Below are 16841 nucleotides of genomic sequence, written 5' to 3' on the forward strand. Positions count from 1 at the left end.
TAAATAAGGGTTCTGTCCAGCCCCTTTTCCCCACTTTACCGTGTTAATTAAGGGTTCTGTCCAGCCCCTTTTCCCCACTTTACCGTGTTAATTAAGGGTTCTGTCCAGCCCCTTTTCCCCACTTTACCGTGTTAATTAAGGGTTCTGTCCAGCCCCTTTTCCTCCACTTTACCGTGTTAATTAAGGGTTCTGTCCAGCCCCTTTTCCCCACTTTACCGTGTTAATTAAGGGTTCTGTCCAGCCCCTTTTCCCCACTTTACCGTGTTAATTAAGGGTTCTGTCCAGCCCCTTTTCCCCCACTTTACCGTGTTAAATAAGGGTTCTGTCCAGCCCCTTTTCCCCACTTTACCGTGTTAATTAAGGGTTCTGTCCAGCCCCTTTTCCCCACTTTACCGTGTTAATTAAGGGTTCTGTCCAGCCCCTTTTCCCCACTTTACCGTGTTAATTAAGGGTTCTGTCCAGCCCCTTTTCCTCCACTTTACCGTGTTAATTAAGGGTTCTGTCCAGCCCCTTTTCCTCCACTTTACCGTGTTGAGGGAGAATCCATTCCCTGTAAACTGTATTAGGTTTCTGTGCCTCTGTCGTCCTTCCACCTACGATCACATACGGCCTTCACTCCACAGGGAGGTGAGATGTAGTAGGGTGTCGCGTTCCCTCCTCCAAGAGCTGTACGTAACTGAGACAACGTGTGTGTGTGTGTGTGTGTGTGTGTGTGTGTGTGTGTGTGTGTGTGTGTGTGTGTGTGTGTGTGTGTGTGTGTGTGTGTGTGTGTGTGTGTGTGAGAGAGAGAGAGAGACAGAAAGTGTGTGTGAGAGAGTGAAGCAGAGAGACAATGAAAGAGGGATAAAGGCACTATGTCTAAAACCAAATGAAGGAAGTGTGTGTTTGTGTGAGTGAGTCTCTGAGGCAGTGCCAGGGGTCACAATAGACTCACAAGTAAACTAAAGTAGGAATCTATCAGAGGGAAGAACTCTGGGGGAGGGAGAGAGGAGGAAAGAAGGGGAGGATGAGAGGAGAGAGGCAGTAGTGGAGAGGATGAGATGACTCACCTTAACCATTCAGAGTTAATGACTCACCTTAACCATTCAGAGTTAATGACTCACCTGAACCATTCAGAGTTAATGACTCACCTTAACCATTCAGAGTTAATGACTCACCTTAACCATTCAGAGTTAATGACTCACCTTAACCATTCAGAGTTAATGACTCACCTTAACCATTCAGAGTTAATGACTCACCTTTAACCATTCAGAGTTAATGACTCACCTTTAACCATTCAGAGTTAATGACTCACCTTTAACCATTCAGAGTTAATGACTCACCTTAACCATTCAGAGGTAATGACTCACCTTAACCATTCAGAGTTAATGACTCACCTTTAACCATTCAGAGTTAATGACTCACCTTAACCATTCAGAGTTAATGTCTCACCTGAACCATTCAGAGTTAATGACTCACCATAACCATTCAGAGTTAATGACTCACCTTTAACCATTCAGAGTTAATGACTCACCTTAACCATTCAGAGTTAATGTCTCACCTGAACCATTCAGAGTTAATGACTCATCTTAACCATTCAGAGTTAATGCCTCTCCTTTAACCATTCAGAGTTAATGACTCACCTTAACCATTCAGAGTTAATGACTCACCTGAACCATTCAGAGTTAATGACTCACCTTAACCATTCAGAGTTAATGACTCACCTTAACCATTCAGAGTTAATGACTCACCTTAACCATTCAGAGTTAATGACTCACCTTAACAATTCAGAGTTAATGACTCACCTTAACCATTCAGAGTTAATGACTCACCTTAACCATTCAGAGTTAATGACTCACCTTAACCATTCAGAGTTAATGACTCACCTTAACCATTCAGAGTTAATGACTCACCTTTAACCATTCAGAGTTAATGACTCACCTTTAACCATTCAGAGTTAATGACTCACCTTAACCATTCAGAGTTAATGTCTCACCTGAACCATTCAGAGTTAATGACTCACCATAACCATTCAGAGTTAATGACTCACCTTTAACCATTCAGAGTTAATGACTCACCTTAACCATTCAGAGTTAATGTCTCACCTGAACCATTCAGAGTTAATGACTCACCTTAACCATTCAGAGTTAATGCCTCTCCTTTAACCATTCAGAGTTAATGACTCAACTTAACCATTCAGAGTTAATGACTCACCTTAACCATTCAGAGTTAATGTCTCACCTGAACCATTCAGAGTTAATGACTCACCTTTAACCATTCAGAGTTAATGCCTCTCCTTTAACCATTCAGAGTTAATGACTCAACTTAACCATTCAGAGTTAATGACTCACCTTAACCATTCAGAGTTAATGACTCACCTTAACCATGTTAATGACTCACCTTAACCATTCAGAGTTAATGACTCACCTTAACCATGTTAATGACTCACCTGAACCATGTTAATGACTCACCTTAACCATGTTAATGACTCACCTTAACCATTCAGAGTTAATGACTCACCTTAACCATGTTAATGACTCACCTTAACCATGTTAATGACTCACCTTAATCATGTTAATGACTCACCTTAACCATGTTAATGACTCACCTTAACCATGTTAATGACTCACCTTAACCATGTTAATGACTCACCTTAACCATGTTAATGACTCACCTTAACCATGCTAATGACTCACCTTAACCATTCAGAGTTAATGTCTCACCTTAACCATTCAGAGTTAATGACTCACCTTAACCATTCAGAGTTAATGACTCACCTTAACCATTCAGAGTTAATGACTCACCTTAACCATGTTAATGACTCACCTTAACCATTCAGAGTTAATGACTCACCTTAACCATGTTAATGACTCACCTTAACCATGTTAATGACTCACCTTAACCATGTTAATGACTCATCTTAACCATGTTAATGACTCACCTTAACCATTCAGAGTTAATGACTCACCTTAACCATTCAGAGTTAATGACTCACCTTAACCATGTTAATGACTCACCTGAACCATTCAGACCTTTAACCTTTAAACACTTTTTGACCTTTTGGAACAACTTTGAAATGCAACGTTTGAGAAACGGGAAAAGAACGTCGAATTGTGATGTGAGGCGGTGAGACCTTGTTGTCCTGCTGTTCCCTCATGCAGACCATCTGCCCATGCTGTTATCTCACCTGGACTTTACATAATGGCAGCTCTGTTTACTATCTGTGTGTGTTGCCCTGCTGTGTGTGTTGCCCTGCTGTGTGTGTGTTGCCCTGCTGTGTGTGTGTTGCCCTGCTGTGTGTGTGTGTTGCCCTGCTGTGTGTGTGTGTGTTGCCCTGCTGTGTGTGTGTGTGTTGCCCTGCTGTGGTTGTGTGTGTTGCCCTGCTGTGGTTGTGTGTGTTGCCCTGCAGTGTTTGTGTGTGTTTGTGTGTGTATGTTCCCTCAAGGCTTGAATTCAGTGGGTTTGAATCGGTGCCATCCGATGAATTTTTGTGCTGACTGTGCAGAAACTGTGCTGATCCATGTGTGTTTGACTTCCTCATTCTCTGGTAATGCTGGTAATAGACACACACACACACACACACACACACACACACACACACACACACACACACACACACACACACACACACACACACACACACACACACACACACACACACACACACACACACACACACACAGAGAATCAGCACTTTTAGAGAACAATGAACTAAAGTGGTCCCAACCTGAAAGTAACAAAGTGAGGAAATGGAAAGGAACTTTAGTACAGAACCCTCAGTTCCCTTTAATACAACCAACATCAAAGATATTTTAGGACAGAACCCTCTGTTCCGTTTAATACAACCAACATCAAAGATCTTTTAGGACAGAACCTTCTGTTCCCTTTAATACAACCAACATCAAAGATCTTTTAGGACAGAACCTTCTGTTCCCTTTAATACAACCAACATCAAAGATCTTTTAGGACAGAACCTTCTGTTCCCTTTAATACAACCAACATCAAAGATCTTTTCTCTCTTTTCCCTTTTCTCTTGTTAGTATAGATGTGGTCCCTCTTGTTAAATATAGATGTGGAGTGGTCTCTCTTGTTAAATATAGATGTGGAGTGGTCTCTCTTGTTAAATATAAATGTGGAGTGGTCTCTCTTGTTAAATATAGATGTGGTCCCTCTTGTTAAATATAGATGTGGAGTGGTCTCTCTTGTTAAATATAGATGTGGAGTGGTTTCTCTTGTTAAATATAGATGTGGTCCCTCTTGTTAAATATAGATGTGGTCTCTCTTGTTATATATAGATGTGGAGTGGTTTCTCTTGTTAAATATAGATGTGGAGTGGTCTCTCTTGTTAAATATAGATGTGGAGTGGTCTCTCTTGTTAAATATAGATGTGGTCCCTCTTGTTAAATATAGATGTGGTCTCTCTTGTTAAATATAGATGTGGAGTGGTCTCTCTTGTTAAATATAGATGTGGAGTGGTCTCTCTTGTTAAATATAGATGTGGAGTGGTCTCTCTTGTTATATATAGATGTGGAGTGGTCTCTCTTGTTAAATATAGATGTGGAGTGGTCTCTCTTGTTAAATATAGATGTGGTCCCTCTTGTTAAATATAGATGTGGTCTCTCTTGTTAAATATAGATGTGGTCTCTCTTGTTAAATATAGATGTGGTCCCTCTTGTTAAATATAGATGTGGAGTGGCCCTGTGGCCCACGAGCCCTGTGATCCTCACTGAACTTCTGGAGAGAGTTTGCTGCACTGAAAGTAAAGGGGCTGAATAATTTTGCATGCCCAATTTCTCAGTTTTTGATTTGTTAAAAAAGTTTGAAATATCCAATAAATGTCGTTCCACTTCATGATTGTGTCCCACTTGTTGATTCTTCACAAAAAAATACAGTTTTATATCTTTATGTTTGAAGCCTGAAATGTGGCAAAAGCTCGCAAAGTTCAAGGGGGCCGAATACTTTCGCAAGGCACTGAATATAAACTAATCTACACTGTGGTAAACTAAACTAATATAAACGAAATATACAAACTCATCTTCACTGTGATAAACAAACATGGTTCTCAGAAAATAAGTCTGTGGTCACATGGTGATGGTTGGTGTCGTACTATTGGTTAGAAGGTTTCCCCTTTAATGAGGTTGACTGTTAAAACTGTCTCTGACATTAGACTGAGTCACACAGAGACTCCAGCTGTGCAGCGAACAGACACAAACCTACAACTGAGATATCAGCAGACTTTACAACAGTAGAAGTTACAACAGTAGAAGATACAACAGTAGAAGTTACAACAGTAGAAGTTACAACAGTAGAAGTTAAACAGTAGAAGATACAACAGTAGAAGATACAACAGTAGAAGTTACAACAGTAGAATATACAACAGTAGAAGATACAACAGTAGAAGATACAACAGTAGAAGATACAACAGTAGAAGATACAACAGTAGAAGTTACAACAGTAGAAGTTACAACAGTAGAAGATACAACAGTAGAAGATACAACAGTAGAAGATACAACAGTAGAAGTTACAACAGTAGAAGTTACAACAGTAGAAGATACAACAGTAGAAGATACAACAGTAGAAGTTAAAAGAGTAGATGTTTTTTGGGGGACAACAAGCGTAAAAAGATGTCAAAGGGAATCTATGAATACACAAATGGATTTGAAGACGAAGAACCTAATGAAATAGAGACCATGGATATTGATGATCATATTTACAACAACAAAAGACCCATCATGCCCTGCAAGAAGGATGGAGCTGGTGAACAACATTCAGGTAACAGTTTATCCTCGTTTAATGCTAGACACTGACACATACTTACACCCCGAAACACACACACACACACACACACACACACACACACACACACACACACACACACACAGTCGTCTGCTCTTGTCTACTATCCTGTTGCCCAGTAACTTTACCAGTACCTATATGTACAGCGCTACACACACACACACTCGGCTGCTCTTGTCTACTATCCTGTTGCCCAGTAACTTTACCAGTACCTATATGTACAGCGCTACACACACACACACTCGTCTGCTCTTGTCTACTATCCTGTTGCCCAGTAACTTTACCAGTACCTATATGTACAGCGCTACACACACACACACTCGTCTGCTCTTGTCTACTATCCTGTTGCCCAGTAACTTTACCAGTACCTATATGTACAGCGCTACACACACACACACTCGTCTGCTCTTGTCTACTATCCTGTTGCCCAGTAACTTTACCAGTACCTATATGTACAGCGCTACACACACACACACTCGTCTGCTCTTGTCTACTATCCTGTTGCCCAGTAACTTTACCAGTACCTATATGTACAGCGCTACACACACACACACTCGTCTGCTCTTGTCTACTATCCTGTTGCCCAGTAACTTTACCAGTACCTATATGTACAGCGCTACACACACACACACTCGTCTGCTCTTGTCTACTATCCTGTTGCCCAGTAACTTTACCAGTACCTATATGTACAGCGCTACACACACACACACTCGTCTGCTCTTGTCTACTATCCTGTTGCCCAGTAACTTTACCAGTACCTATATGTACAGCGCTACACACACACACACTCGTCTGCTCTTGTCTACTATCCTGTTGCCCAGTAACTTTACCAGTACCTATATGTACAGCGCTACACACACACACACTCGTCTGCTCTTGTCTACTATCCTGTTGCCCAGTAACTTTACCCGTACCTATATGTACAGCGCTACACACACACACACTCGTCTGCTCTTGTCTACTATCCTGTTGCCCAGTAACTTTACCAGTACCTATATGTACAGCGCTACACACACACACACTCGTCTGCTCTTGTCTACTATCCTGTTGCCCAGTAACTTTACCAGTACCTATATGTACAGCGCTACACACACACACACTCGTCTGCTCTTGTCTACTATCCTGTTGCCCAGTAACTTTACCAGTACCTATATGTACAGCGCTACACACACTCGTCTGCTCTTGTCTACTATCCTGTTGCCCAGTAACTTTACCAGTACCTATATGTACAGCGCTACACACACACACACTCGTCTGCTCGTGTCTACTATCCTGTTGCCCAGTCACTTTACCAGTACCTATATGTACAGCGCTACACACACACACACTCGTCTGCTCTTGTCTACTATCCTGTTGCCCAGTAACTTTACCAGTACCTATATGTACAGCGCTACACACACACACACTTGTCTGCTCTTGTCTACTATCCTGTTGCCCAGTCACTTTACCAGTACCTATATGTACAGCGCTACACACACACACACTCGTCTGCTCTTGTCTACTATCCTGTTGCCCAGTAACTTTACCAGTACCTATATGTACAGCGCTACACACACACACACTCGTCTGCTCTTGTCTACTATCCTGTTGCCCAGTAACTTTACCAGTACCTATATGTACAGCGCTACACACACACACACTCGTCTGCTCTTGTCTACTATCCTGTTGCCCAGTAACTTTACCAGTACCTATATGTACAGCGCTACACACACACACACTCGTCTGCTCTTGTCTACTATCCTGTTGCCCAGTAACTTTACCAGTACCTATATGTACAGCGCTACACACACACACACTCGTCTGCTCTTGTCTACTATCCTGTTGCCCAGTAACTTTACCAGTACCTATATGTACAGCGCTACACACACACACACTCGTCTGCTCTTGTCTACTATCCTGTTGCCCAGTAACTTTACCAGTACCTATATGTACAGCGCTACACACACACACACTCGTCTGCTCTTGTCTACTATCCTGTTGCCCAGTAACTTTACCAGTACCTATATGTACAGCGCTACACACACACACACTCGTCTGCTCTTGTCTACTATCCTGTTGCCCAGTAACTTTACCAGTACCTATATGTACAGCGCTACACACACACACACTCGTCTGCTCTTGTCTACTATCCTGTTGCCCAGTAACTTTACCAGTACCTATATGTACAGCGCTACACACACACACACTCGTCTGCTCTTGTCTACTATCCTGTTGCCTAGTAACTTTACCAGTACCTATATGTACAGCGCTACACACACACACACACTCGTCTGCTCTTGTCTACTATCCTGTTGCCTAGTAACTTTACCAGTACCTATATGTACAGCGCTACACACACACACACTCGTCTGCTCTTGTCTACTATCCTGTTGCCCAGTAACTTTACCCGTACCTATATGTACAGCGCTACACACACACACACTCGTCTGCTCTTGTCTACTATCCTGTTGCCCAGTAACTTTACCAGTACCTATATGTACAGCGCTACACACACACACACTCGTCTGCTCTTGTCTACTATCCTGTTGCCCAGTAACTTTACCAGTACCTATATGTACAGCGCTACACACACACACACTCGTCTGCTCTTGTCTACTATCCTGTTGCCCAGTAACTTTACCAGTACCTATATGTACAGCGCTACACACACACACACTCGTCTGCTCTTGTCTACTATCCTGTTGCCCAGTAACTTTACCAGTACCTATATGTACAGCGCTACACACTACACAGTCTACTACCGCTTTCAGAAAGTATTCATCAGTGTTGTGTTCGAGACTGAGACCGGGCTGGAGGGGGCTAGACTGAGTCAAGACTGAGACCGGGCTGGAGGGGGCTAGACTGAGTCAAGACTGAGACCGGGCTGGAGGGGGCGAGACTGAGTCAAGACTGAGACCGGGCTGGAGGGGGCTAGACTGAGACCGGGCTGGAGGGGGCTAGACTGAGACCGGGCTGGAGGGGGCTAGACTGAGACCGGGCTGGAGGGGGCTAGACTGAGACCGGGCTGGAGGGGGCTAGACTGAGACCGGGCTGGAGGGGGCTAGACTGAGACCGGGCTGGAGGGGGCTAGACTGAGACCGGGCTGGAGGGGGCGAGACTGAGACCGGGCTGGAGGGGGCTAGACTGAGACCGGGCTGGAGGGGGCGAGACTGAGTCAAGACTGAGACCGGGCTGGAGGGGGCGAGACTGAGTCAAGACTGAGACTGGGCTGGAGGGGGCGAGACTGAGTCAAGACTGAGACCGGGCTGGAGGGGGCGAGACTGAGTCAAGACTGAGACCGGGCTGGAGGGGGCTAGACCGAGTCAAGACTGAGACCGGGCTGGAGGGGGCTAGACTGAGTCAAGACTGAGACCGGGCTGGAGGGGGCGAGACTGAGTCAAGACCAAGACCAGTAAAATGCGAGTCCAATTCAAGACCATGATTGTAATTTTGTCAAATCTCCACCATAATATGAGTTGATGTCCAATATTTCTGTGTTCATATTTCAGAACATCATACAGTTGAAGTCAGAACTTTGCATACACTTAGGAGTCATTTAAAGGTTGTTTTTCAACCACTTTCACAAATTTCTTGTTATATAGTTTTGGCAAGTCGTTTAGGATATCTACTTTGTGCATGACACAAGTAATTTTTCCAACAATTGTTTACATTTACATTTATATTGTTTACATTTTCCAACAATTATTTCACTTACAATTCATTGTATCACAACTCCAGTGGGTCAGAAGATTACACACAGAAGGGCACTTTTCGGCATTTGCTGTATGATTGATGAGAATATCCATATTGCAAATGTACGGTCCCTTACTAGACGTGCGCGAATGTTTCTAAAATTTGCCGACCGCGGCAGGCCGTGCAGCTGGGCAAGATCTTCCGGGAAGTCATCGAAAGAAGTCTCTCGGACATTCGTTTGTCGTTTCATAAAATTTTGAAATGTTGGTCATTTTTCCACTGTCCCGGTAAATTCCACCAGATGACGAATGGAATCTTATTGCAAATGTATAAAACATCACCAATTACGACATGGCCATTTCTCCTAAACGGAAAAGACTTTGAAGACGGAACTTGGTGAGCATAGGTTTGGCATAATGGGCAGTTGGCCCCGAACACGATGGTGTCGAGGCCTCAACGCTTTTTTTGAGTTAAGGCCATTTTCCTGGGATTAAAGGTCAAAAACGAAAATAGAGCGCTAATTTGACCACTTCATGTCAAAGTACAAGAATCTACAGTGTCAGGAAAAAAAGAAACAGACATTATTCTATCGTAATTTACGTAATTTGATTTCTGAAATAACACACACTCATTCAACACTCTGTAAATAAGTCCGTTCTTAACGTAAAGACTCAATATACAAATTCAATATTCTGACCCCAAGGAGGATATGTGTTCACTTTCAGCTTCCTGTGTCAACCGGTGTCTAAATAGTTAAAATAGTTAAAAAATATCAGATCTTTTCAAAACTTCACGTGTGATTAGGCAACCCTCATGAACTGTAAATCAGTCATTTCTCCCAACAAACGTCACACACACACACACACACACACACACACACACACACACACACACACACACACACACACACACACACACACACACACACACACACACAGCAAGGAGGGAGTGACACAGTGCGGTGCTTAAAGAAACTCAGAGCCTAGGCCGTGCCGAGTTCAACGAGATGCCCTGCTTGACCGTAGCTTGCTCGGTCTGAGCGCAGCGACCGTGAAAAAATAGGCCTAAAATGAAGCGTGGCCCTAAAATTTCAGGTGCTTTTGGGGGAACCGTTACGGTTAGAAGCACAGTTCAACTTTAAGAATGTTCCTGAGGTCCTCCCGATCTGTGCAAGCCTAACCTTGACTGTGTGGTATTAACCCTTAGCAAACAGTTTGCAATGACTTCTCTCCCCATAGGAATACATTTCCGATGAGTGCACGGTGAGTTATGTGGCTCTAGAAGGTTCTCAGACTCAGAAACAGCCTCGTACATTTGCAATAACTTCAATTCATTTTGACCTTCACGAAAATGACGACATTTAGAAAAGGCCCAGAGTCGCAAGACTAGGTGCATTGAAACTGCCTCGGCCCGTAGAGACGGACCCTAACGTTTCTGGCACATTGTTTTTTAATGCCTTTAGGGGGGTGCAAGGGGTCCACAGTTGATGAGGGAGCACCCGGTCATTTGGACATTTTTCAAAAAATCGTTAAAAAAACAACAGAGTCGATAAACTGGGGGGAGAGTTTGTGGGATTCCACCCGTACCTTCTGCACCGAGAAGATACCGGGGAGCCGGGGTCCGATGGCGATGCGCTTGTCGTCGATGCCTGGAGGTGGTCTTGAGGAGGACTGACTGCGCTCTCCTCCAGGTACGACAACAGTGGCGGACAAACATCTGGGCAGACGATATGCCGACCTCTTCTTCCCGCTCGGGGGAGAGCGGGAGTTGATTCCCCAGGGAACACTGAAATGGCGACAGGCCCGTGGCAGAGCCGGGAAGGGAGTTGCGGGCGCATTCAACTCACACAAGCTGCTGGCTCCAGGTGGTGGGGTTGGCGGAGACCAGGCAGCGCAGAGTAGTCTCGAGGTCCTGGTTGGCTTGCTCTGACTGGCTGTTGGACTGTGGGTGGAAACCAGAGGACAGGCTGGCCGATGACCCAATGAGGGTGCAGAACGCCTTCCAGAACTGGGACGGAACTGAGGACCCCGGTCGAAGACCATGTCCACGGGCAGTCCATGGATCTGGAACACGTGCTGCACCATGAGCTGGGCCGTCTCTTTGGCAGAGGGTAGTTTGGGGAGAGGAATGAAGTGGGCGGCTTTGTAAAACCGGTCGACCACAGTCAAGATGACAGTGTTGCCCTCAGACAGGGGGGAGACCTGTGACGAAATCCAGGAATATGTGGGACCAGGGACAGTGAGGGACAGGCAGAGGTTGAAGTAGACCAGCTGGAGCTTGCCAAGGAGTCTTGTTCTGCTCACAGACTGTGCAACCGGTGACAAACGCGGCGACATCCGGAACCATAGTAGGCCACCAAAAGCGTTGTCGCACGAAGGCCAGGGTCCGACTGGAGCCTGGGTGGCAGGTAAGCCTGGGAGAATGGGCCTACTTCAGGACCGGAGTGGACAGCATGAGGCACAAATATTTGATTATCTGGGACCCCCCAGGGTACGGCTGGGACCGCTGTTTCTCCCGGACCTGTTTCCTTATACCCCAGCTGATTGCCGTCGCCAAGCATGAGGTGGGAAGGATGGTCTCGAGCTCTGGGGTGGAAACTGTGGCTATAGCGGCAAAACAGGGCATCCGGCTTGAAGTTCTTAGACCCTGGCCGGTAAGAGAGGGAAAATTTGAACAGGGTGAACAACAGGGCCCATCTTGCTTGCCTGGAGTTGAGGCGCTTGGCGGTGCGGAGATACTCCAGGTTTTTGTGGTCGGTTCACACAATCAAAGGATGTTTTGCCCCTTCCAGCCAGTGCATCCATTCCTCCAATGCCGTCTTCTCCGCGAGAAGCTCCCAATTCCCCACAGCGTAGTTCCTCTCCGTGGCATTGAGGCGGTGGGAGATGAAGGTGCAGGGATGCAGTTTAACTTCCAGGGCAGAACGTTGTGACAGGACAACCCCCACTCCGACATCCGACACATCGGCCTTTACCACGAACTAACGGGAAGGGTCATGTTGGGGCAGCAGGGTAGCCTAGTGGTTAGAGCTTTGGACTAGTAACCGGAAGGTTGCAAGTTAAAATCCCCAGAGCTGACAAGGTACAAATCTGTCGTTCTGCCCCTGAACAGGAAGTTAACCCACTGTTCCTAGGTCGTCATTGAAAATAAGAATTTGTTCTTAACTGACTTGCCTAGTTAAATAAAGGTAAAAAAAAGAACTGCAACTACAGGAGGAGTAACTACAATGTTGATCCATCCTCAGTTTTCTCCTATCACAACCATTAAACTCCATAACTGTTTTAAAGTCACCATTGGCAGTATGGTGAAATCCCTGAGCGGTTTCCTTCCTCTCCGGCAACTGAGTTAAGAAGGACACCTGTATCTTTGTAGTGACTGGGTATATTGATACACCATTCAAAGTGTAATAACTTCACCATGCTCAAAGGGATATTCAACATCTGTATTTAAAAAAAAAACGTATCAATAGGTGCCCTTCTTCTTTGCGAGGCATTGGAAAACCACCCTGGTCTTTGTGGTTGAATCTGTGTTTGAAATCCACTGTTTGACTGAGGGACCTTACAGATAATTGTATGTGTTGGGGTACAGAGATGAGTTAGTCATTAAAAAAAAATCATGTTAAACACTATTATTGCACACAGAGTGAGTCCATGCAACTTATTATGTGACTTGTTAAACAAATGTTTACTCCTGAACGTTTTTAGACTTGCCAAAAAGAGGTTGAATAATAATAAATATTATTATATTATTAATTTGTAAACATTTCTAAAAACATATTTCCAGGAGAGTGACAACAATTTTTTATTTCATTCAGACTAACACAAAATGTGGAAAATTCATTTTCGGGTTACCTTGTACCCCTGCACATCGACAATGTATTGTTACTCCCCGTATATGTATTGTTATAGCCCATGTTATTTTTTACTTGTTAATGCTATTCGTTATTTAATCCTTGTCTGTATTTCTATTTATTTCTCTCTGCATTGTTGGAAAATGACCCATAGGTCAGCATTTCACTATTAGCATACGCCTGTTGTTTTATGAAGTACTTAACAAATGGAATTTGATCGTGATTGAAATAGCTTCCGGCAGTCATTTTGGGTGCCTGAACTCATGCATGTTTAAGCAAATATTCTGTTAGAGGTTCTGGAAGTCAAGCAGTAGAACATGTGAGGTTCTGGAACTCAGTTCTGGTGTTCTGTTCCATGTTCCTTGTGTATTTCCCTCAGTGATTCAAAGAGCAACTGGAAAGAAAAACATATGTATATACATTGATCAAGTTCTAATGATAATGATATGTACTTCAGTGTATCTTTGGAGGTGGAAGAGACATTTCCCAACTGCTGCAGTGTGTCTGGGGCTGCTGTGTGTTCTCCTACTGGCTGGGATCATAGGCCTGTTACTCTCCCGTGAGTTTGATATGTTCTCTCTCAAACATTCTTCATCATCAGTGGTGTAATGACCAGGGATCAATTACATTTCAATACCATTCAATTTAATTCAGAAAATTCCAATTCCACACGTTTCTAATTGAAAATTATTCCAGTGTACTTCCTGAATTGACTGGAATTGAAATTGACATCAGTCTGGGTCATGTCTCATTAATTTTTATCTTGGTTGTTGATTGTATTATTTCACAGAGAGAAACCAATTGACCAGTTTCGACACCCTGACCAAAGAGAGAGACCAGAAACAGACCAGCTACAACACCCCGACCAAAGTGAGAGACCAGCTACAGACCAGCTACAACACCCTGACCAAAGAGAGAGACCAGCTACAGACCAGCTACAACACCCTGACCAAAGAGAGAGACCAGCTACAGACTAGCTACAACACCCTGACCAAAGAGAGAGACCAGCTACAGACTAGCAACAACACGCTGACCAAAGAGAGAGACCAGCTACAGACCAGCTACAACACCCTGACCAAAGAGAGAGACCAGCTACAGACCAGCTACAACACCCTGACCAAAGAGAGAGACCAGCTACAGACCAGCTACAACACTCTGACCAAAGAGAGAGACCAGCTACAGACCAGCTACAACACCCTGACCGAAGAGAGAGACCAGCTACAGACCAGTTCCAACACCCTGACCAAAGAGAGAGACCAGCTACAGATCAGTTCCAACAACCTGACCAAAGAGAGAGACCAGCTACAGACCAGTTTCAACACCCTGACCAAAGAGAGAGACCATCTACAGACCATTTCCAACACCCTGACCAAAGAGAGAGACCAGCTACAGACCAGTTCCAACAACCTGACCAAAGAGAGAGACCAGCTACAGACCAGTTACAACACCCTGACCAAAGAGAGAGACCAGCTACAGACCAGTTCCAACACCCTGACCAAAGAGAGAGACCAGCTACAGACCAGTAACAACACCCTTACTGCAGAAAGAGACCAGCTGCAGACCAGCTACAACACCCTGACCAAACAGAGAGACCAGCTACAGACCAGCTACAACTCCCTGACCAAAGAGAGAGACCAATTACAGACCAGCTACAACACCCTGACCAAAGAGAGAGACCAGCTCCAGACCAGTAACAACACCCTTACTGCAGAAAGAGACCAGCTGCAGACCAATTATAACACCCTGACCAAACAGAGAGACCAGCTACAGACCAGCTGCAACACCCTGACTGCAGAAAGATACCAGATACAGACTAACAACAACAGCCTGACCAAAGAGAGAGAACAGCTGCAGACCAGTAACAACACCCTGACTGAAGAAAGAGACCAGCTACAAAAAGAGGCAGAATGTCTGAAACAATCTTTAGTTCAGAAAGGTGAGTGAAATTGGCTAATGACTGTTCTGTTATCAGTTCACATGACACGTACAAACAGGCAATTCAACTTACATTAAAGGAACTTCCGAACCGTCCATTAGTTTGTGTCCCGTCTTCCTTGACTGTCTGATTGATACTTAATTCATTGTTGTATTAACGTGACTAAAGCAAGAAATGTTCAACTTATAGTGTGTCCGGACGGATGGAAGAAGCTTGGTAGCAGTTGTTATTACGTCTCTACTGAGACAAAATCCTGGGAGGAGAGCAGACAGGACTGCAGAAATCGAGGAGCAGACCTGGTGGTCATCAAGAGTGAAGACGATCAGGTGTGTGTGTGACGTAGAGAGAAAAAAAGAGAGAGAGAGATAACGAGCAGTAATGACTATGTTTTAACAATGTTGTCTCTCTCCCACAACTACAGACATTTGTCAATTGGTTATGCGGGGTAAAGAACTATGTCTGGATTGGTCTGACTGACTCTGTTTCTGAGGGGACCTGGAAATGGGTGGACGACACACCACTGACCACAAAGTAAGACATTAATGAATTCTGTGTCACTATGACATCACTGTCTGGAGTATGAGGTTTGGAGTGGACAGCCTGATTATATGTGTTGTTTCTTCTACAGGTATTGGAACAGTGGACAGCCTGATTCTATGTGTTGTTTCTCCTACAGGTATTGTAACAGTGGACAGTCTGATTCTGTGTTGTTTCTTCTACAGGTATTGGAACAGTGGACAGTCTGATTCTGTGTTGTTTCTTCTACAGGTATTGGAACAGTGGAAAGCCTGATTCTGTGTTGTTTCTTCTACAGGTATTGGAACAGTGGACAGTCTGATTCTGTGTTGTTTCTTCTACAGGTATTGGAACAGTAAAGACCCTAATGGTGGAGGAGCAGAGAACTGTGTGTATTTCTACTCCTGGTCATCAGACACAGGAGAATGGTGGGACTATGACTGTTCCTATAAATACAGATGGATCTGTGAGAAATAGGATTCTTCTGGGTTCTCTGTCTGATCTGGTAAATTGGATTCTCCTTGGCCGTCTCTCTGAACTGCTAACTAGGATTCTCCTTGGTCGTCTCTCTGAACTGCTAAATATGAATCTCCTTGGTCGTCTCTCTGAACTGCTAAATATGAATCTCCTTGGTCGTCTCTCTGTACTGCTAACTAGGATTCTCGTTGGTCGTCTCTCTGAACTGCTAAACAGGATTCTCCTTGGTCGTCTCTCTGAACTGCTAAATAGGATCCTCCTTGGTAGTCTCTCTGTACTGCTAACTAAGGATCTCCTTGGTCGTCTCTCTGTACTGCTAACTAGGATTCTCCTTGGTTGTCTCTCTGAACTGCTAAATATGATTCTCCTTGGTCGTCTCTCTGAACTGCTAACTAGGATTCTCCTTGGTTGTCTCTCTGAACTGCTAACTAGGATTCTCCTTGGTCGTCTCTCTGAACTGCTAAATATGATTCTCCTTGGTCGTCTCTCTGTACTGCTAACTAGGATTCTCGTTGGTCGTCTCTCTGAACTGCTAAATAGGATTCTCTTTGGTAGTCTCTCTGTACTGCTAACTAAGGATCTCCAGGGTCGTCTCTCTGAACTGCTAAATATGAT

At 44.4% G+C, this 16841-nt stretch overlaps 1 protein-coding gene across 1 annotated transcript; it reads left to right on the plus strand.

Moving 5' to 3' along the window:
* Positions 1-5642: 5642 nt before the first annotated feature.
* LOC139394448 (C-type lectin domain family 4 member M-like) lies at positions 5643-16611 on the plus strand. The gene is made up of 6 exons (XM_071142518.1): positions 5643-5751; positions 13755-13897; positions 14186-14945; positions 15402-15559; positions 15655-15764; positions 16094-16611. Exons 1-6 carry the CDS (start codon positions 5670-5672, stop codon positions 16224-16226), a joined length of 1386 nt encoding a protein of 461 aa, XP_070998619.1. The 5' UTR covers positions 5643-5669; the 3' UTR covers positions 16227-16611.
* Positions 16612-16841: the final 230 nt, after the last annotated feature.

Source organism: Oncorhynchus clarkii, unplaced genomic scaffold, assembly GCF_045791955.1.
Source record: "Oncorhynchus clarkii lewisi isolate Uvic-CL-2024 unplaced genomic scaffold, UVic_Ocla_1.0 unplaced_contig_9841_pilon_pilon, whole genome shotgun sequence".
NCBI lineage: Eukaryota > Metazoa > Chordata > Actinopteri > Salmoniformes > Salmonidae > Oncorhynchus > Oncorhynchus clarkii.

Coding starts and splice junctions, on each gene's coding strand:
- LOC139394448 (XM_071142518.1), top strand. CDS start 5,670: ATGGATATTGATGATCATATTTACAACAACAAAAGACCCATCATGCCC. Junction 5,752..13,754: donor AGCTGGTGAACAACATTCAG/GTAACAGTTTAT, acceptor TATGTACTTCAG/TGTATCTTTGGAGGTGGAAG. Junction 15,765..16,093: donor GACACACCACTGACCACAAA/GTAAGACATTAA, acceptor TTTCTTCTACAG/GTATTGGAACAGTAAAGACC.